Genomic DNA, 20,809 nt, shown 5'->3' with positions numbered 1-20,809 from the left:
AGGAGGCATTCTGGGAAGAAGAAGAGTGAGGAGGGGAGAAGAAAGATGGAGTTTGCCTGAGAAGGGGCAGACACGTGCTTTTCCCATAATGGACTGGTTTTCATCTAGCATCAGCCTTTGAAGACCCAAGACACGTGAGATGGATGATTTATGCTTTTTGTTAGTTAGCATAGTTTCATTTCTTTATTTTTTTAGCTGGAGTGGGGGTGTGGTGTGTTCCGTTAGTCTTGAATGAAAATGTACCTACTGACTTAATTTACTATCAACTGAAACCTTTTCTAAAGTAATTCTTTTTAATAAAACAGTAATGATTGATTTCTATGTAGAAGCTTTGTTTCTTGAACAGACCAGCTGAATGTCTAATTGGCCACGTGGGTTTGCTACCAAACTTTCAGAGCCAAATCATTCTGAGTATATCTCATGGTTATGTCTGTGTTGCTTTCTTAATAAGGAGATTGGCCTCTGAGGAAGAAAATTTAGACAGAACTTGGCTGAGTTCAATTGGCTCTGCTCAGCAGTTAGAAGTTTGTCTGGTTTTCTTACTCGTCCCGATTTCCTGCACCCCCATAAATCTCTTTGGAGATACGGGGCTGTTTGACATGGTGGCAGCGGTGGGATGGAACACGTGCTTTAGTGTGATTTATGGATTTATGGTGCTTGCTTTGTAAGTGAAGCTGCAGGCATTCTTCCGGAAGCCTTGGCTGAGGGAGTGCGTGCATGCTGACAGGCTGTAAATTAGCCAAATTGCTTTTCTCTTTCCAGCTAAGGATCTTACGGAAAGACTTAGCTGCAGTGAGGTCTGATAAGAAACAACGCTTAGGTTTAATTGGGCTGTTTAATGAGTGGGCATTTTCATGCAAGTAAACGGTCGCCCTTCGGAAGCTCCAGTTTAGGGCTGTTTCTGCCAGAGTGTTTTATGGCTTTGCTCTCGCCCTACAGTTTCGGCTACATGGGCAGAGAGAGATTTTACTTTTTGGGTCAGCTCGGTGTTTGCGTTGGTTGAAGCTTATATGGATCAACACTTAGCAGGAGAAGAATTTTTGGAATTGCCTGGAGAGCTGTTTGTGACTCAGAGAAAAGTTAAGATTGGTAGTGCAGATACGAAGCCCTGGCACCAAGAGCTTTTGGAGGCTCTTGAACAGGACGTCTTGACTCCAAGTGGTGCTAAGCAAAGGATTACTTATGATTCTTCACAACTGAGAAGGGAATTACAAAAGGGAAATATAATGGCTAAACTCCCAGCACAGGACGTCCAGGATCTACTTAGATCTGATTCAGATCAGACTTGGACTAAGTTGCAACAGATGGATCAGGCAGAGGAAATGGCGGGTGCCAGCACTCCAGTAGGGAGGGGAGTGCCAGGCAGAGGCATTTCTGATGGGACAGCAGGAGCAGCAGCAGCAACAGCAGCCGGTGCTGTGGGTCCTGATCCTAACAAGAGTCTATCACCAGTGGATAAGTTAGCAATGGTGTTTGCTGATTTTGTTGCTTGTCACACTCAAACTATTCGTAATCAGAGCATGGCTGAAGAATTATTGAAGCAGTACAGAGAGGCAAAGGTGGAGCGTTTGGTTAATGAGCTGAAGGAAAAAGAAGAGTTTAAGAACTCAATAGCCAGTGTTGATAGAAGCAATCTACCTTACTACCATGATGGCGATGATATCTTATCATTTTTATCGATATATGAACAGGCGTGTCGAGACCTTAAGATACCGGAGGCCTGGCACCTTAAGCTATTGCGTACTCAGTGTTCTGGGCAACTTGCCAACTTGGTAGCCAAATTATCTGATGAGGACCCTGACTGGCCTACTTTTAAAGAGGTGGTAAAGAGAAAATTTGGTTTCACTTCGGAAATACTGAGGCAGAACTTTAGAAAACTGAAAAAGCAGCCTAATGAGTGTTATTCTGCACTAGCTGACAAAATAGAACATCTAGGTGATCAGTGGTTGAGCTCCTTGGGCGCCAGTACTTTTGCGGATTTAAGAACTGTGTTGTACATGGAGCATTTTCTTAATTTAGTGCCTTCAGAAATAAGGAGTACTTTGTTGGAGAGAGGATACAAAGACTTGCAAACCCTTGCTTTAAAGACTGATGAAATTCTCTCCTTTAAAACGCATGAACCTGCTGTTAGGCCAAAGACTGCACCAGTGGCGCCTAAGAGACAGAGTCAGCCTGAAATTAGAAAGTCTTTTCCTCAAGAGCCCAGGCAAAGTTCATTTGAGCAACGCAGGAGTCTAGCTCCTAGCCAGAGTAAAACGCCTCTTAAATGTTTTGAATGTGGTGGCTCTCATCTGCGACGAGATTGCCCAAGGTTGAATGTGCCAGCTAGCCAAGTTAGGGAGCCAGCTAGGAAAACACCTGTGCCAGCTCCACGCAGATCTAAAGCAGGCACACCCAAGATGGCGTATGTAAGTTCTGTGCCAGCAGGAACTCAGCAAGTGCCAGCTGCCAGTAATGCAGTTTCTGTGCCTCACCAGTCAAGCATTGTGCCTTCACAGAGTCAGGAAGGAGTTAACCTAACTGTAACCCCTTCGCAAGCCAGTGGAATGCAGGCAGCAGTAAACCAATATGTGCCTAGAATTTTGGACTTACAAATTGCTTCAATTTCCTCAGAAATTGTAAAAGAGACTGCATCAGGAGAGAGGTTTTCTGTTATGGATCCTGATTGCATAGTACCAACTGCGCAAAGGGACTGGGCAACCCGCACATTTTCTGAGGTGGTTTTTCTTCACACACCTGGAGGTGATATGGCTTTAAGTGCTTTTCGTGACTCGGGTGCCGACATTTCTTCGATAAGCAAACGTTTTCTAGACCCCACCTTAATCTTGAACAACCTGAGGTGTCCAGTAAAAACTTATGGATCTGTAGAGACTGATCAGCGTTTCATTCCTTTAGCTTATGTCAAAATTTCGTATAAGAGCTGGTCAGGGGTAAAACATATTTTAACCCATGAGGGAAAACCTGATTTTCTTCTTGGAAATGATCTTGCTTTTTTGGATCACATGCAGAGTCAAAATGCAACTTCAATGTCAGTAGTTACGCGTTCTCAAAGTAGGGAGATGCATGATCCTGAACGGGAGCAGGAATCCACTGAGGATAGCTCAGATGGAGACCTTACCCAACAGCAGCCTCTTGTGACCAAACCTGATAATGCAGCTACAACAGAAACTAAAATGGAGGAGGTGATACCTAAGGGATCGGAGGACTTTAGACTGAAGCAACTTAATGATCCCTCTCTAGCTTCTTTGAGGTCACAAGCAGACAACTATGCTGAACGCCCTGCGCATCAGCAAGTTAGTTTCTTGTGGGGAGAAAATGGACTTTTGTACAGAGAATATTTCCCCAAATCCAACTTGGATGCCCAACCTGTTCAACAGTTAGTCGTGCCTACTGAATATAGACTGAGAATACTAGAAATGGCTCATGACCATCCAAGTAGTGGGCACCAGGGAATACAAAAAACCCTAAAGAGGATTTCTCAACATTTTTACTGGCCTGGTATTTCAAAAACTGTAAAGGACTATGTCAGTTCTTGTGACTATTGCCAACGCACAGGCCATCAAACTGACAAGGTAAAGGCCGAAATGCAGATTATGGAAATTCCTGACCAAGTGTTCCAGTGTTTGCAAATGGATGTGCTAGGACCTTTTGTTCCTACTAAATCTAAGAAGAAATACATCATTTCTTTCATCTGTTCTGCCAGTAGGTGGATCGAGGCTTACGCTATTAGCAACCTGACAGCTACCACCATAGCTAGAATCATCGTGGACTTGTGCTCGCGTATTGGAGTACCATCCAAAATAATTTGTGATCAAGCAGGAGCCTTTACAAGTGAACTTATGCGTAAGATCTGCGAGATAAGTGGAATAACCATCAGTTTTTCCACGGCCCATCATCCTCAATCTCATGGTATGGTGGAAAGAGGTCAACAAACTTTGCTTAGGATGATTAAAACTTTGACCCAAGAATATGGAAACATTTGGGATGAGCTTTTGCCTTTTGCTTTGTTTGCTTACCGTAGCTCAGCTCATTCTTCACTAGGTGGCTTTTCTCCAAGTGAGGTGGTGTTTGGAAGAAATCTACAAGGACCATTGGACTTCCTGAAATCCAATTGGGAAGGTGTGGTTAAAAGTAGTACTGTGCCAGTTGCTGATTTTGTTAGAAAACTTCAAGAGAAACTCTTGGCTGTCCAGGAGTTAGCCAGAGACAATTTGTTGGACGCTCAAGCAAGTCAGAAGTTCTTCCATGACAAGAGATCCAGACACAGGGAATTTTCTGTGGGTGATTTGGTACTTGTTCTGAACCCACTCAGACCTTCTAAGCTAGAAGTTGTCTGGGAAGGTCCAGGCGAAATCGTTCAAAAATTGGGAAATGTCAATTATCTTGTCAAAATGTTGGATTCTAATAAGAAACCTGTTCTTTACCATGTCAATAGTTTGAAACTGTACAAAGATAGATCTGCAATGGTTTTTCAATGTCATGCTGAATATTTTCATGCTGCAAATGAACCTATTGATATGTTGTCTGAATTGCAAGATGCAGGTACATGGTCTGATAATCTTGTTTTAACAGGTACCGTTGATCAGAAAGAAAGGTTGTTTCAAATTTTAGAACAATACCAAGATGTGTTTTCAGATAAACCAGGTTACACCAAATTGATCAGTCATGTGATAACTACTGAGAACAATGCCCAGCCCATACGGTCTAGCCCATATAGAGCAATTGGTAATCATGCTATCCAAATTGAACAAGAGATACAAAAGATGTTATCTTTGGGGGTGATTGAACCGTCATTCTCCCCTTGGGCTTCTCCGGTGGTTCTGGTGCCAAAACGCAACGCTTTGGGTGAAATTCTCGAGGAAGTAAGATTTTGTGTTGATTACAGAAAGTTAAACAGTGTTACTGTTCCAGATCCATACCCATTGCCTAGAATGGATGATTTAATTGAACATCTTTCAAAGGCTAAGTTTATCAGCATTCTCGATCTAAAGAATGCTTATTGGCAGCTAGATTTAGCTGAAGATTCACGAGATAAGACCGCTTTCATCACGCACGTGGGAACTTTCCGTTTCCGCAGATTGCCATTTGGTTTGAAGAATGCAGGTGCGTCATTTCAAAGGATGATAGATAAACTTTTACAAGGTTTACCTTTTGCAAGTGCTTATCTTGATGATGTTGCCATTTTCAGTTCTGATTTTGATTCTCACATGTCTCACATTGAAACTGTTTTGTCCAGACTTCAACAAGCAGGACTGACAGTCAAAGCCAGCAAGTGTCAGTGGATGCAAGGAAAAGTCATGTACTTAGGTCATTTGATTGGGCAAGGAGAAATTCAGACTTTGCAAGCTAAAGTACAATCTATTAATGATTGGCCTATTCCAAAAACTAAGAAACAGGTACGCTCGTTTTTGGGCCTAGTTGGCTACTACAGAAAATTCATTCCTGATTTCAGTCATTTGGCTTCACCTCTGACAGAGCTCACTAGGAAGAGACAGCCTGTCAAGGTAAAGTGGACACCAGAGTGTCAAGGTGCCTTTGAAGCTTTAAAAGCTAAGATTATGGATGCACCTATACTGAAGTCCCCTGATTTTGACAAACCATTCATTTTACAAACTGATGCTTCTGAATTAGGACTGGGAGCTGTTTTGTTACAGCAAGGAGAAGATGGGAACCTTTACCCTATCTCATACTTCTCTAGAAAACTCTTGGATAGAGAGAGAAGTTACGCAGTACCTGAAAAAGAAGCTCTTTCTATATTTTGGTCTCTCAATTTACTTCGACCTTACCTATGGGGTCGTAAGTTTACACTCCAAACAGATCACAGAGCTTTAGTTTGGTTGCAGAAGATGAAATCTCACAACCAAAAATTGTTGAGATGGAGTCTAGCATTGCAAGATTTTGATTTTGAAGTTCAACACATTCCTGGAAAATTGAATGTAGTGGCAGATGGTCTTTCTAGAATGTACTGTGAAGATTCTTATGAACCTGAACGTTGAAACAATGTATTCAACAGTGTGCTATGTTTCAGTATTGTAATAGTTAATCTGTAGTTGAATTTTGAGATGTAACCAGTTGATTACTTTGAATTACTTTTTAGTTACTTTTACTTGATTTCTTAAAATTAGATCAGATTAACTGCTCTGAATTTTAACGATAATCAGGGGGGGCATGTGATGATTTGTGTTTTTATGTGTATTAGAATGGGATATGTAGTACTAAGATTGTCCCAATAGCATCCATTTTGATTTAAAGTCTGTTCTGTAGTAGGAAAGTTTTACATGCTGTTCCAGAGAAGCTTCGCTCTCTGGTTATCTCGTTGCTAGGCTGAGTAGAGAGCAGAGAGTTTCGTAGTCAAAATAATTCTGCCACAAAGAATGATAACAACTGAAGCTCCCTGAGAAAGTTAGGCGGAACAACAAGACCCAGGAGGCATTCTGGGAAGAAGAAGAGTGAGGAGGGGAGAAGAAAGATGGAGTTTGCCTGAGAAGGGGCAGACACGTGCTTTTCCCATAATGGACTGGTTTTCATCTAGCATCAGCCTTTGAAGACCCAAGACACGTGAGATGGATGATTTATGCTTTTTGTTAGTTAGCATAGTTTCATTTCTTTATTTTTTTAGCTGGAGTGGGGGTGTGGTGTGTTCCGTTAGTCTTGAATGAAAATGTACCTACTGACTTAATTTACTATCAACTGAAACCTTTTCTAAAGTAATTCTTTTTAATAAAACAGTAATGATTGATTTCTATGTAGAAGCTTTGTTTCTTGAACAGACCAGCTGAATGTCTAATTGGCCACGTGGGTTTGCTACCAAACTTTCAGAGCCAAATCATTCTGAGTATATCTCATGGTTATGTCTGTGTTGCTTTCTTAATAAGGAGATTGGCCTCTGAGGAAGAAAATTTAGACAGAACTTGGCTGAGTTCAATTGGCTCTGCTCAGCAGTTAGAAGTTTGTCTGGTTTTCTTACTCGTCCCGATTTCCTGCACCCCCATAAATCTCTTTGGAGATACGGGGCTGTTTGACAACAGGTACGCTCGTTTTTGGGCCTAGTTGGCTACTACAGAAAATTCATTCCTGATTTCAGTCATTTGGCTTCACCTCTGACAGAGCTCAATAGGAAGAGACAGCCTGTCAAGGTAAAGTGGACACCAGAGTGTCAAGGTGCCTTTGAAGCTTTAAAAGCTAAGATTATGGATGCACCTATACTGAAATCCCCTGATTTTGACAAACCATTCATTTTACAAACTGATGCTTCTGAATTAGGACTGGGAGCTGTTTTGTTACAGCAAGGAGAAGATGGGAACCTTTACCCTATCTCATACTTCTCTAGAAAACTCTTGGACAGAGAGAGAAGTTACGCAGTACCTGAAAAAGAAGCTCTTTCTATATTTTGGTCTCTCAATTTACTTCGACCTTACCTATGGGGTCGTAAGTTTACACTCCAAACAGATCACAGAGCTTTAGTTTGGTTGCAGAAGATGAAATCTCACAACCAAAAATTGTTGAGATGGAGTCTAGCATTGCAAGATTTTGATTTTGAAGTTCAACACATTCCTGGAAAATTGAATGTAGTGGCAGATGGTCTTTCTAGAATGTACTGTGAAGATTCTTATGAACCTGAACGTTGAAACAATGTATTCAACAGTGTGCTATGTTTCAGTATTGTAATAGTTAATCTGTAGTTGAATTTTGAGATGTAACCAGTTAATTACTTTGAATTACTTTTTAGTTACTTTTACTTGATTTCTTAAAATTAGATCAGATTAACTGCTCTGAATTTTAACGATAATCAGGGGGGGCATGTGATGATTTGTGTTTTTATGTGTATTAGAGTGGGATATGTAGTCCTAAGATTGTCCCAATAGCATCCATTTTGAGTTAAAGTCTGTTCTGTAGTAGGAAAGTTTTACATGCTGTTCCAGAGAAACTTCGCTCTCTGGTTATCTCGTTGCTAAGATGAGCAGAGAGCAGAGAGTTTCGTAGTCAAAATAATTCTGCCACAAAGAATGATAACAACTGAAGCTCCATGAGAAAGTTAGGCGGGACAACAAGGCCCAGGAGGCATTCTGGGAAGAAGAAGTAAGAAGAGGAGAGGGCGAAAGATGGAGTTTGCCTGAGAAAGGGGCAGACACGTGCTTTTCCCATAATGGACTGGTTTTCATCTAGCATCAGCCTTTGAAGACCCAAGACACGTGAGATGGACGATTTATGCTTTTTGTTAGTTAGCATAGTTTCATTTCTTTATTTTTTTAGCTGGAGTGGGGGAGTGGTGTGTTCCGTTAGTCTTGAATGAAAATGTACCTACTGACTTAATTTACTATCAACTGAAACCTTTTCTAAAGTAATTCTTTTTAATAAAACAGTAATGATTGATTTCTAACTAGAAGCATTGTTTCTTGAACAGACTAGCTGAATGTCTAATTGGCCACGTGGGTTTGCTACCAAACTTTCAGAGCCAAATCATTCTGAGATATCTCCTGGTTATGACTGTGTTGCTTTCTTAATAAGGAGATTGGCCTCTGAGTAAGAAAATTTAGACAGAACTTGGCTGAGTTCAATTGGCTCTGCTCAGCAGTTAGAGGTTTGTCTGGTTTTCTTACTCATCCCAATTTCCAGCACCCCCATAAATCTCTTTGGAGATGCGGGGCTGCTTACACTGGTCTTGTAGGTTGTGATTGTGGTGTTAATGACACTGTTGTTCAGGGAGGGGGACCCAAGTTATGGGACTTGTCATCAAGTTGGACTTAAAATTGCACCGATTTTAAGTTCCTGGAACTTAAATTTGTATTTTTCAATGCCTCAGAAGCAACTTGTGACTCAGAACCCACCCACTCCTCCCTGTTGTTCTCAGGGAGGGGGAAGCTTGTTTCTAAGAGGGACTTGAACTCGAGACTCGGTACCAAAGACTTGGACCCTGGACCCAAAGACATGCCAGCATCCCTGGATTATTGTGTTCATATCACTGTCTTTTCTCTGCATTTTTATTTGCTTTTTAATCTACGGCCCAGATCATAGCCCAAACAATCTGCAACGTCACCGAAACATCACCCAAAGGGGGTTGAGTGTGCACTTTGCAGCATGTAAAAAGTACTTGTGCTATAACTCATGGGTGTCCCTGAAAACAGCTGCCTATTTTACACCATTCCTTGAAGCCCAACGTCCCTCCTTCTGGCACCCAGGGGCATACATCCTCAATAGTATGAACTAAAGCTTCCACTTTTTTACGCGTGGTCGTGTGACCATCCTTTGTTAATAAGAAGTGGAGGTCTTTTACATATTGTTCCTGAAGACTTGATAAAGAACTCCCCATGTTGCTAGGAGTCTAGGTATCTAACTTGACAAATCAACCCTCACCCGGGATCCTTGGATGCGTGGCGCACCTGAAACCCTCGCCGGGCATGGGCAAGTGTGAATTGTCACGTTATTGCGTTGCTCAGCTTGTCACGGTACTGTCTGCCTCACACGGGCCACCACTTGTGGGAACCGCGGCTGGAGAGCCTGCCCCAGCCGCGGTTGTAAAAGGGAGAGATCTGTGATAAGAAATACACGGCAGTCTTTCGTTTAGTTACAAAGCATGCCACCGGTGATCACCAGTGCTTGGCATAATCATGTATTGCTCTGTTATTTCTTCTCTGCGCAAGTGTGGAATGTCTTAAAACTGATAATCACTCGACGCCTATTTGGGCAAAAGCTTATCTTATGCAAATATGCTTATTTAATAAACAGAGGTGGCCTGGGCGTAGCCAGGAAGACATTTTCCTGGTGATCACCGGTGGCATGCTTTGTAACTAAACGAAAGACTGCAGTGTATTTTTTATCAGAGATCTCTTCCTTTTACAACCACGGCTGGGGCAGGCTCTCCAGCAGCGGTTCCCACAGTTGAGTATCTTGGCGTTCAAGATAAAAAAGATTCTTGCCTGCCACAGCCTCCTTTCTGGAAACGAAACAACCCCCCCCCGGTCCTCCTATTCTAAACCTTTATGGAAAGCTTTAGAGCCTGGATTCAGGTGGTTTCTTGGACTATGTCTCCCATCATTACTAAACTCCCAGAATCCCTCACCCAAGGGGACCTACTGTCTGCAATCAACACCATTTTCAAACTCAAGAGTTAACAATAAATGAATAAGAACTGTAATGGTTTTTTTTAAAAAATCTGAGGTTGGCTTAGTTCCTAATAGGCCGTTAAGTCCTGTTAGCTTTACAGGTAGAGGGCCTGACTTGTAGAATTCCTTTGTTGATTTAGATCCATACACCTCCTCCGGTGTGTGTGGTTACAGAGACTGCTACAATTAAGCCCCCCCAGCTTAGAAGGGACGAATCGCAAGCACCATAATTCCCTGCAAGTAGATACTTTTGGGGAAGGGAGTAAACTAGTGAGCATTTGCAAAGGTACAGGAGACATAACTACTTGTACCAAATAAATAAATAACACAACATGTAGTCACTAAGTCACTTTTACAGGCGTAACAAATAAACTTTGCAAGTTAGCTGGAAGTAAACATTCATAGATTTCAAGTTACTTTAAAAGTAAATGTTTTAAAGGTCATTTTGAGAGACACTTTGATATGAATTTTTCAGGATTTCTGCCACCACTTCAGCAATCACCTGCAGCACAGGAAGCATTGTCTTTTGTAAAGATGTGCAAGGCACACTATCAGAATCAGACACTAGGGGGCACTAGAGAACACACTGTTGCAGTGCTTTTGTCTGCCGAGGTCAGTGGAACATGCTAATGCTGAGTTACCTGCGCAATCGGAGCCACAACCGTGACCTTTTGGTTGCTGAGAAAGCCAACAGCAGACTTATTACCTCCATCACACATCCCACTTTCTTAAATACAGAAATGTAGGGCACGCTTAGCTCAGAAACACTCAGCTCTGAGAGGAAGGGAAATTTTAACGTGTAGCATTCCCATGTGTAGAGATCTCTAATTCCCAAATCTTGTTAGAAAACGACCAACCTAGGGAAGAAAAACGTCCTTCTTTCTACATGTTTCTTCTCGGATAAGGGTTAAATGTGCTTTCCAGAGAAAGGCAAACGTCCCGTTGATGTTTTTAAAAGCAAACACCAGGCAATGTGAGGTATAAATAAGCAAATTTAAATACTTCCATCATCTTTCAAACCCACCCAACATTTCCGGTGAAAATCGACCCCGCAAGATGCAGTCCAGGCAGCTTCAACCAGTTGAGCTCACCTCTATGGAAGCAGCTCAACCAGACAGAAAAAGCTAAGAGGATGCATTCCTGCCCCTTCGGATTTCACGCCCTTAAAACAGACATCCCTGGAAACGCAAGGCTGGCCGGCTTCCCCTTCCTGCCCTTGGCTTATCACAGGTAACTCTCGTGGTGAATTGGGAGGAAAAGAACGTGGAAAGCCCCCAGTCTGTGCTCAGTCAATGGGTTTCACTTTGGCAATAAAGACGTCTGAAGCCCTCTTGAGAAACTCATCCTTCTTCATGGCCACGCTGGGCTTCCTCTCGCTCAAGGCTCGGTCCATAGTCGACGCCAAACTGTCCGGCCCCAGCTTGGATCCGGCCTCCAAATAACGGATGGGAGCCGAGACGCCGGTGTCGCGCAGAGCCTCCTCCAGGGTGCCCAGCACGGCCACGCATGCCCTCTTATCCGCGGCAGCAGACCCGCCGCCGAGTGCGTTGTAGAGGGCACCTGCCTTGGCCAAGAACTCCAGGAGAACCAGGCAGCAGAGGACCCCATAGCGGAAGATGTCGAAGGGCACGGCCTCATGGTCCCGGCAGGTGATCTTCCGCAGCAGGGGCTGCACAAGATCATCCGGCGCAGCGCGCTCCCGGCACATCAGCCGCAGCAGGTCACTGTAGACCTTCCCGTTGACGCCTGCCTTCTTGCGCCGCCCGGCAGCGCTCAGAGAGTCGTACGCCATGCTGACGTTGTTGTTAAAGGCCGTCCTTGAAGGAAGACGGGAGAAAGACTCACGTTATAGAAGTCAGCTTTCATGATGAAGCAGGCGAGCAAGTTAAGAAAACTAAGGAAGGCTAAAGTCTGAGCAAAGGAAACACTTGCATTTTCTCAAGGTCTGCAGATGGACCCTGTACTCAGTGTCATTCACTCCAAATGTATGTGTAGGATACCTTTTAAAATTTTATTTCGGGAAACAGTATGTCAGCCGATAGATCTGGCATTTCAAGGGGCTGCCAGAATCAAAGAAAAGAAGTGTAACAGAAATCTCTTAACCTTTTAATTTTGCCTTCAAATGTTCTCTTTTTAATGGTGCAAACCTCCTTGGAAACATTATGAGCGAGCCTGCATACAGATAATTATCAACCATCAGAAATTACAATGCAAGCCACATGCCTGAAGACTTTAAATCAGTGGGTGCTTATGATATACAGACAGATAGATAGATATCTGGAGGGTCATTTTATATACATATTTATATTTATTATATTTATATACAGTATATGTAAAATTATAGATACATACATAGGTATCTTTAGATAGATATAAAATTATAGATACATAGGTAGATAGGTATTGCTCTATATATACACACATACTGTATATATATATTATATAGAGAGATGTGTGTATATGTATAGATATGGACAAAGATATCTATCCATCTATCTATCTATCTATCTATCTATCAATCTATCGTGTTTCCCTGAAAATAAGACAGGGTCATATTAATTTTTGCTCCAAAAAACGCATTAGCGGTTCTTTTCATGGGATGTTTTATTTTTTTTCAGGTACAACCATCTACATTTATTCTATTCCACCTCCAACGCCCTTCACCCTCCGGCAGCGTAACCCTCGGGTGGATGATGGGGTTGAAGATGTCCAGCCACGGCCTCCTGCCGACTCTTTCCCGCCCCCTTTCCCTCGGGCGAGGGAGCAGAGCAGGTCCTCTGGCGCCTCTTTCCCCCTCCCCGCGAACTCCGTTTCCCAGCATGCCCCGCAACCCATTCCCCTCCCGCTTTCTCCGGTGCCTGGCCGCGGGGCCTTCTGGGGGCCAGAGTCTTTTTCCCCCCCTTCCCTTCACCCCTCCCCCGGTCCTGCCGCACCTGTGGGAATGGTGGGCCAGGCTCAGGGCCCACCAGGCACGGTCGAGGCGGAGCTGGAGGTGGGGCTGGCCGGTCTCCGCCGGGCCCGAGGCCTCCTCCTCCGCCTGCGGGCTCCGGGGCGTCAGCTTCTCAAAGTAGGCGGCCAGAAAATCCACCGGCTCCTCCGGCCGGGCCTCCAGCACCTTTAGGAGGGCGGAGCGGACCAGGTCGGTCACGCCGGCCTGCAGAAGGAACTCGGCCGCGCCCTCGGGGAAGTCATTGCCCGTTGCCGTGGCAACCGGCCGGTTCGCGTCGCTTGCCGCCGCCGGCGGGCGCCGCTTCTCGCTGGCCGCCATTTTGCTTGAGGGCGCCCCTGCTCCTCGGGCGCCATGTTGCGTGTGGGCTGCGTCCGGCACGCTTTTCATTCCCAGCTGCCATCTTTCTGACGGGTGGCCAATCAGGGAGGGCTTCCAAAGGGGACGCGAGAAGAGCCGCAATGCACTTCCGGTCCCAAAGAACAGTGGGAAACTTCAGATTCAGAGGCCGAAGTGCGAGGTGGTCAACCGTAGAGATGCAAGGGCTAGAGTAGTACACCGATTCGGTACCTTGGCGACCAATGGGCGGCTTCCGTTGTCACCGGAAGTAGAGGCCTTTTGCCGGAAAACCATTTTTTTTCATAACGTTTAAGGCTAATTAATAAGCTATACTTGAAGTTAGGCATCTGAGGGCAGAAGAATCGCCAGCGTGTATAAATATATCTGTATCTGCGGCTTAACAGTATACCTAAGGAACTGTTTTAGGATTCGTCCATAGGGGGGAGCCCCACTTCCGGTTTGCATGGGTTGCTGTTCACGTTTCCTAATACAGTATATTGAATTATTTTTTTAACGTAGATTCTGCCGGCTGGTCTTCTCGGTACCGTGAAATGAGTGACATTTTCCAGAAGGGAGGTTGTTTTAATGAGTAAATGAGAATTTGTAGAGAAGAAGGTGTTGGGGGGGGGAAGAGCTGTTAATTACAATGGGGCTAATTAACCTCAGAGAATTAGCAAAGGACGCTTTGTGAAAGAGAAGCTGTATATTGGCTAAGCTGTAAAAAAAAAAAAGCAGAGTTATGGGTATAAGGTGTGTTTAGTTCCAGTTTCAACTGATGCATCCAGTTTAATGGGTCTCTATTCCTTTGTTCATAAACCCTTTCCCAAAATATTAGAGAATCCAGGAGTGACAACTGCAACAATTAAAATAAACTTTTATTTTAATTTATTTTTCTTCTAGCTGCCTTTTGTTCCAAAGAAAGGGCCCCATCCATTGCGGTCAAGAGCGCCAGACTACAACACTCTGGTTGAAAGTCTTTCTTCACCAACAAAACACCCAGTGGGTTGGCTGTTCAGTGATCTAAAGTCTGCAGTCTCTGGCATCTTTGGATCATTTCATCCTTTAAAAACAACAACACAGAGGTATCCAGGATTGGACACCTGTAGAAAAGGGTTACAGTGTCACTAGGTCTGTCCAAAAAGTCAGGTTTTTAGTCCTCATGGTGGTGAATCAATGGCTGGTTTAAACAGTCCTACTTGTGTGAGCTGTATTCTTCCATCTGACCAGTAGCAGGTCTCCTCGCTGGTGGTCTCTGCTTCTTTTTAAACTGGAGACACAAGGAATTTAAACAGGTACCTTGTGCAAACACGGCAGGAGTTTCACCAAGGGAAGAGACCCCCTCCATGCCCTGACATTTTGTCTCCAGCACAGCCAGAAGCCTGAAAACCCCTAACGTAGAGGGACCCAAGGGGGTGTTGTGTGCTGCCTAAGTTGCATCTGACTTATGGCGAAAGGCTTTTTGAGGAATGATGGATACTCATGGAGTAAGTTTCGGACTGATTCAAAGGTCCAACCACAGAGTGACAGGCCTAGAGAAGCATCTGCCCAGATTTATTGACAGCTTCTTTTTTACATAGCATTTAATTTCACATGAACAAAGCAGCTTACAATGAGACAGTAAAACAAGGGGTGAAAAAGGAACAGACACAGCAAAAGCAGTAAAAACAATTCTTTAAAAAACAAGGGTAGCTACTGGTGATGTGAGAAACGCACAGGCTGACACGGAACATGGTAAGCCATCTCCAGATTCCAAAAATAAAGGCCAAATGAGACAGTACATGTATTTTTCAATTCAGCATGCTTCACTCATCGGATCACAATAGCCTACAAAATTGCTAGAGAGCTTCAGGGCTGGAGGTCTCTGGCTGCGGCACCTGAGGTCAGTTGTTCGATTCCCCCACTGGGCTGCCTTGATAGGAGCTGGACTTCTATGATCCCATAGGGTCCCGTCCAGCTCTGCAGTTCTAAGGTTATTATTATTATTATTATTATAAAACTGTACATCCAGATAAATGTGGTAGTCAACACATTGGCCCAAGATCAATGGATCTTGAACTAAATCTCTCCAAAACCCAGGCCCCAAAAAGAAGAGGAAAAAAGACAAAACCCTTCCCGAGTCTCCAACCCCGGCCTGGACCTCTTCCCCTGTGATGTGTGCTGGAAGGACGTCAAGCACCAGATGAATTTCTGGGAGCGCCTGCGCGTCCACATATGTGGCCTTCACTCGCTGTGCCAACCTCCTTGAGCACCACCTGGTGCCTCTGGCCCACCACTCCCACCGCTGAGACTGGGGGAAGCACTTCCAGCCGCCCTGGTTACGAACGCGGCGAGGTGCCTTCAGACGAGGCCCCTCCCACCCCAAAAGCAGCAGGCGCCCCTTGGGCCCTGAGGAAGCACCTTCTGGTCCACCCCCAGGAGAAGCCCTTTGCTCACTGGCACTGCAGCCAGCACTTCAAGCGGGAGGCCTCGGTCAAGGAGCACGAGCGAGCACTCTGGCCGCTGTGAAATTGGCCCCAAGCCTTTTGCTTGTTGCTCCAACTTTCCTGCAACACCCGCACGTGGCCCCTGTGTGCTGGAAAACCTGATGGAAAAGGAGCAAACATGTTGCTGGTGGAGCAAGGTGAGGTTCTAGCAAAACAGGCAGACGTGATTCTGGAGGGATGATTGTTTGTGGGGGATTTTCAGGGGGGTGGAGGGAGGGAGTCCTCATGTGTCATCGCTGGCCCTGCTTTCAAAACCCTTCCCGCAGGACCAGTGGCCCAGGCCTTTGAAAAGATGGATCTGGGCTGTCTCAGGCTGCTTCGTGAATGGGCAGGAAGGGAGAGACCAGAAAGGTTAGCCGAGAGAGGAAGAGGAGTCAGAGGGAAAAGCAAAGAGATGGTCTTCCTTCCCTTATCCATCACCCCCTCCCCAGGAGCTGTATAACACATCTGGTTTATAAATGTAAGGAATTGTTTCCGGGGCTTTGCTACAGCACGGAAGGATCTCGCTCTTCTGTAATTAGCAAGAGATCGGTTAGCCAAGTGTGAGAAAAGGGGCAAGAGGAAACCGCCTCCCACCCGTGTGCCCTCCCCTCTACCCTGGAAAAGGGGGAACCAAGGTGAGCTACCAGAGCCCTGGAAAAGGCCAGAGGTGATGGGAGGAGAAAGCCAGCGGGCTGTCAAAGAAAAGGCAGGAAAGGAGGGAAAGGTGGCCGGGCGGGGGGGGGGGGCGGGAACCACAGAGATGTAAGAAGACAGCCTGAGGAAAAGGGACAAAGGAATCTGGATGGACGGAGAATAAAAAGAAGAAGAAGAAGAAGCCAGAGAGGGTCTTGGATGGAACCGGAGAATCCCTGGACAGGGGAAGAGGGTTAAGGTCCTGGGAGAAGAAGCAGAGAGGAGAGAGAATGTGCCCTGGAAGCCCTCTTACCTGGGAGAGAGGAGACAGTGGGGACCAGCCGTGGGTCCGAAGGAGGAGAGGGAAGAACCCTGGGGTACAGCAGAAAGGGGGAAACCCTCCTTAAAGGACAACAATCCCAGGAGCCCTTTCCTCGCCCCGTTGGTGAAGTTATGTCTCTTGCCCCTTTAACGTCTGTGCTCAGCCCCGACAGGTAGAGACTGCCCTGGCTAATGGAGGCTCGATACTCAGTTCCCACTGCAGAGGGATAGACTGACCAACATGCCATTCCTGCTCTGCTCTTTTGAAAGTCCATTCAAACAGGCAAGAGCGTCTGTGCGTCTGTCTCTGCGTGACAGCGAGACCTGCCTTTCTTCATCGGCAAAGTGAAGGTGAGGAACGTCCTGAAGCCTGGCGCTTCGCAACAGAGACCCCGGAGAGAGGGCTACAGGCAGGTCGGAAAACAGAAGGGAGACACGCAAGGAGATATTCCAGATTATCCAGGCTCAGCTGTTCCGTGCAGTTCACGGCGACTCATGCCCCACTGTTTAGGATCCTGGCCGCAGTTCTCAACGGAGTGCAGCCATCAAGGAGGGGGACCAGCCAAGAAGTCTAGCTGAAATTGCTGACGTTGGCCCCACAAGCAAAGGGAGGTCTCGTTCGACGTCTTCCTTCCAAGACCATGATCCAGGCAAACACAGAAGACCCTGCCTTCCCATGCTGTCCTTGGCAGCCGCCTGCCTCAAAGCTCAGCCCCCCACCCCTCAGCCCCACATCTTCACAAAAAGTCACGGGGCCCCTCAGGGAGTACCAAAGGTGGCGCCTGTGGAGGAGGTACTGACTCTTAGCTGGCTCGCTTGCGCCACGTGCGATGGGCCACATAGCCAGTCACCAGCAGCCCTAAGAGAGACCCAACAGTGCCAGCGGCGATGATGGGGGCCGGGAAGGGATCTGGGGAAACAAGCAAAAAGAAGACGGCAGGTTAAGCCTAGGAGAATATGATCCATTTCCACACCGCTATATCACTTCACATATATACGTATAGGCTGCTTTTCTTTCATAAATCGATATGTAAATTGGCTCACCTTGAAACAGTTCTGTACTAAAACCAGCAACAATTTTGAGATAATTTGAGAACAATGACTACTGAAGATTGAAATAATTGAACCATAAACATCTCATAGTAACAAATCATAACAAATAATTCTTAAAGTTATTTTTTTTAACTTAAAATATTTTACTTTGCCTTTCTCCTTAAAAAGGGCCCAAGGCAGCTTACATCATTAAAAGAGAGTATATAACACTAACCATGGTGAGTACGCAAACAAAAAAGCATCACACAAACACTGTATGAAGTCTGACTCCCGTTCCAGAGAGGCGGGCCAGGAAGAGATCATGGCCGATGGTCTCAAAAGCCGCTGAGGGGCCCAGCAGAACCAGCCCGGCATAGGTCATTCACCAAGGCGACCGAAGCCCTCTCGGTCCCCTAACCAGGCCTGAAGCCAGACTGAAAAAAGGCATCTCGATCATCTGTCTTGTCCAGGAACCCTGCAGCTGAGAAGCCACAACCCAACCCGCTCCAGCCCCTTTGCCCATGAATGGGAGATGAGAGACTGGCCAGTAATTATCTAGTACCATGGGAACCGGGGGCGGCTTTATTCAACCACGGTCTTCCTGTTGCCTCCTTTAAGCCAGATGGGATCCTGCCCTGTAGCAAGGAGGCGTTTGCCGCTCCTCCTACCCACTCAACCTGTCCCCTGGTCGGCTTCACCTCTCCCAAGAGTTTTGTCTGTATCATCAGGCTGCAAAAAGGGAAACTCTCCCATTAACACAGGGCAAACGGGGGTGGGGGGAGAGAGAGATATTGGCATAAACAGTACAGACTAGATAGCATAAACAAAAATGACACCAATAATTTTAATTCATACAAATGCTCTTGAGCACAGCAACCCTGCCATATTGTCTTCAGCCACTAGGTGGCAGACTGCCCTAAGTAAAACATAGGCTTGCGATCAATACTGTTTGAAGCCGGAAGGAGGGGGGGAACAGGTTCAAGGGCCAGTGTGACAAGACGGGTCACTTCACTCCCTCCCCCACTCCCTAGGCTATAGGAGGGACCTATGGCCAGTGGGCCCCCTGAACCATGGTGGTTACACTCAGATGGGCTGAACCATTGTGCATCCAGCGGTGTAATTTTGCTTGAAGCTTCTAGCATACCAAACTCAGGGTGACTCAGGGTTTTTTGCTACTCTCATAATAAAACCCAGCAATTAGCAAGGTTATTATCTGGGAGTACAATACCTAGAGTCCCCACAACTGGTAGGATGGGGGCTGTAGTCCCAAAGTAACTTTGCTGGGTGTTCAAATAAGATCGCAAACATTTCATGGGCCTGAATTGCTTTTTCAATAGCAAAGCCTCCTGGCCACTCACCGTCCAAGACGACGACCCTCAGACTCTCCATCCAGGCCTGGCTGCTTATCACAAGGCACCGGTAGACCCCTTGATGCTCCTTGCCAGCGCTGGCCACCATCAGAGTGGAGCGGTCTTTGCCTTCTTCCAGCTGGTACTGGGACAGGGCCACGGGCGTTCCAACCCACCGGATTTGGACCCGGCCCCCGCACTCCGGCAGGTGGCAAGTGATGCGGAGCGGCTTCCCCGTGCCCCCTTGTGCGGGCTCAGGTTTGATCACAGGGCGGCAAGGCCCTTCTTTGGGGGTGTGAACCTCAGGCCTGTCTGTAGCCACCTGGGAAGGACGGCGGTTGTGGGTGGAAACAGTCTCCAGAGTGGACTGTCGGCCGGTGGAGGCAGAGACGTGTGACGTCGCGGGTGGAAGAGTCACGGCGGGGGTGCCGTTGCTGGTGGCCTCAGCCTCAGGCGTCAGCGAATTTGTCTGCGTCTCCGTAACAGAGCTCTCTGCCGGAGAGAAAAGCCCCGGGGAATGGCTCATCTCTACCTCAGAGCTCTCTGTTCCAGCCAATGCCGAGGCTACCGTGGATGCCGCTCTGGACGTGGCGCTCGTGAGGTCCTGGGTGGAACGAAGAAGCAGGTGGTCGGTGGTGGCCGCCGTGAACGAGGAAATCCACCACCCAGGAGTGAGCGGCTTCGGAGTCATCGCATGGCTCGTCCTCTGCAAGGCCGAGGTGGTCTTCTCCGCGGCCTCGGGTCCTTTTTGAGCGGCTGTAAACCAAAGATATGGCAAGGATGAAACAGATTTTGAGTGTCCGTGGACACATTAAACAAACAGAGCTTGGTTTATTAGCCCCAACCATTTTTTTAAGTCAACAAGTTTGTGAACAAAGACCAGCCTGGCTCATTCTGAGAGAATGCTGGAATGGAGAGGTGCATTGCATGAGGAAATAGGTAAAATATTAAAATTCTTTCTAACCTAGTGGGATGTGAACATTTGGCAGGAATTATCTTTTCAAGTGACATGCATAATGCACCTCCAACGGGGAGAGGAAAAAAGGTCAGGATGTGATTAGTTGCAATGAAATCAAGGGTCCCAAGAAACGCAGCCTTCAGCTGTTTTAATTTTTTAAAATCAAGTTTCTAGTCCTCACAGTTGTCGCAATGAACTGCCTGGCACTTGCATGAATATTCTTGCTCTGATAACTGATGAAGTGACATTGTAAATGGAGGGAGGAGGCATAAATTACACCCAGGAAGGGGTTCCATACCTGGGTTCTGCATCACAGATACCCATTCTAGAATGCGTTCTTCCTCTGGGCAAAATCTGCAGGACCTAGATGGAAGTTCTGGTGCACAGGGATTGCTGTCCAGTAATTTTAAATCTGATCAACAATCCCTTTGAGTTATTTGAATCATAAGAAAAACAGCCTAACAGATCAAAGGGAAAGCCTAATCTGTTTGCAATCAAGCATCCGGTATCCCTCGCACTCATTTGAACAACTCTTTGTCAAGACGGGAGCAAATGAGCGTCCTCCCGTCCCGCTCATAGTCCCCAGTCTACTGCCTCTCATTCCAAAGCCATCTAGCAGGAGATACTGAGAACCATCTCTTCCACAAAGGGTCCAGTCCTGT

At 46.1% G+C, this 20,809-nt stretch overlaps 2 protein-coding genes and 1 long non-coding RNA gene across 4 annotated transcripts in view; 1 reads left to right on the top strand and 2 right to left on the bottom strand.

Moving 5' to 3' along the window:
* Positions 1 to 10,438: 10,438 nt before the first annotated feature.
* Positions 10,439 to 13,486, bottom strand: TPGS1 (tubulin polyglutamylase complex subunit 1). Its single transcript, XM_020794259.3, has 2 exons — positions 13,037 to 13,486; positions 10,439 to 11,920 (listed from the first exon to the last, which is right to left on the bottom strand). The coding sequence occupies exons 1-2, from the start codon at positions 13,438 to 13,440 to the stop codon at positions 11,389 to 11,391; spliced, it is 936 nt and encodes a 311-aa protein (XP_020649918.3). The 5' UTR covers positions 13,441 to 13,486; the 3' UTR covers positions 10,439 to 11,388.
* Positions 11,916 to 19,285, top strand: LOC144583987 (uncharacterized). Its single transcript, XR_013537958.1, has 3 exons — positions 11,916 to 12,875; positions 14,290 to 18,387; positions 19,178 to 19,285. It is a non-coding gene; the product is annotated as an uncharacterized LOC144583987 (long non-coding RNA).
* The window catches only part of MADCAM1 (mucosal vascular addressin cell adhesion molecule 1), a 37,035-nt gene continuing 31,136 nt past the window's right edge, over positions 14,911 to 20,809 (bottom strand). For both annotated transcript variants that reach the window (XM_078378889.1, XM_020794247.3), the window contains 2 exons: positions 19,199 to 19,945; positions 14,911 to 17,718 (listed from right to left, as the gene is read on the bottom strand). In XM_078378889.1, the coding sequence (XP_078235015.1) occupies positions 17,612 to 17,718; positions 19,199 to 19,945 (854 nt within the window). In that variant the 3' untranslated portion in view covers positions 14,911 to 17,611. The remainder of the gene's footprint in view (positions 17,719 to 19,198; positions 19,946 to 20,809) is intronic.

Source organism: Pogona vitticeps, chromosome 7 (genome assembly GCF_051106095.1).
Source record: "Pogona vitticeps strain Pit_001003342236 chromosome 7, PviZW2.1, whole genome shotgun sequence".
NCBI classification, from domain to species: domain Eukaryota; kingdom Metazoa; phylum Chordata; class Lepidosauria; order Squamata; family Agamidae; genus Pogona; species Pogona vitticeps.
The sequence above is the reverse complement of the archived record's forward strand: the minus strand, read 5'-3'. Positions and strand labels throughout refer to the sequence as shown.

Excerpts from the sequence above, each read along its gene's own strand:
- TPGS1 (XM_020794259.3), bottom strand. The coding sequence starts at position 13,440 with ATGAAAAGCGTGCCGGACGCAGCCCACACGCAACATGGCGCCCGAGGA. Across the intron at positions 11,921-13,036 it reads CTGGCCCACCATTCCCACAG|GACGGCCTTTAACAACAACG; the intron begins GTGCGGCAGGAC and ends TCTTCCTTCAAG.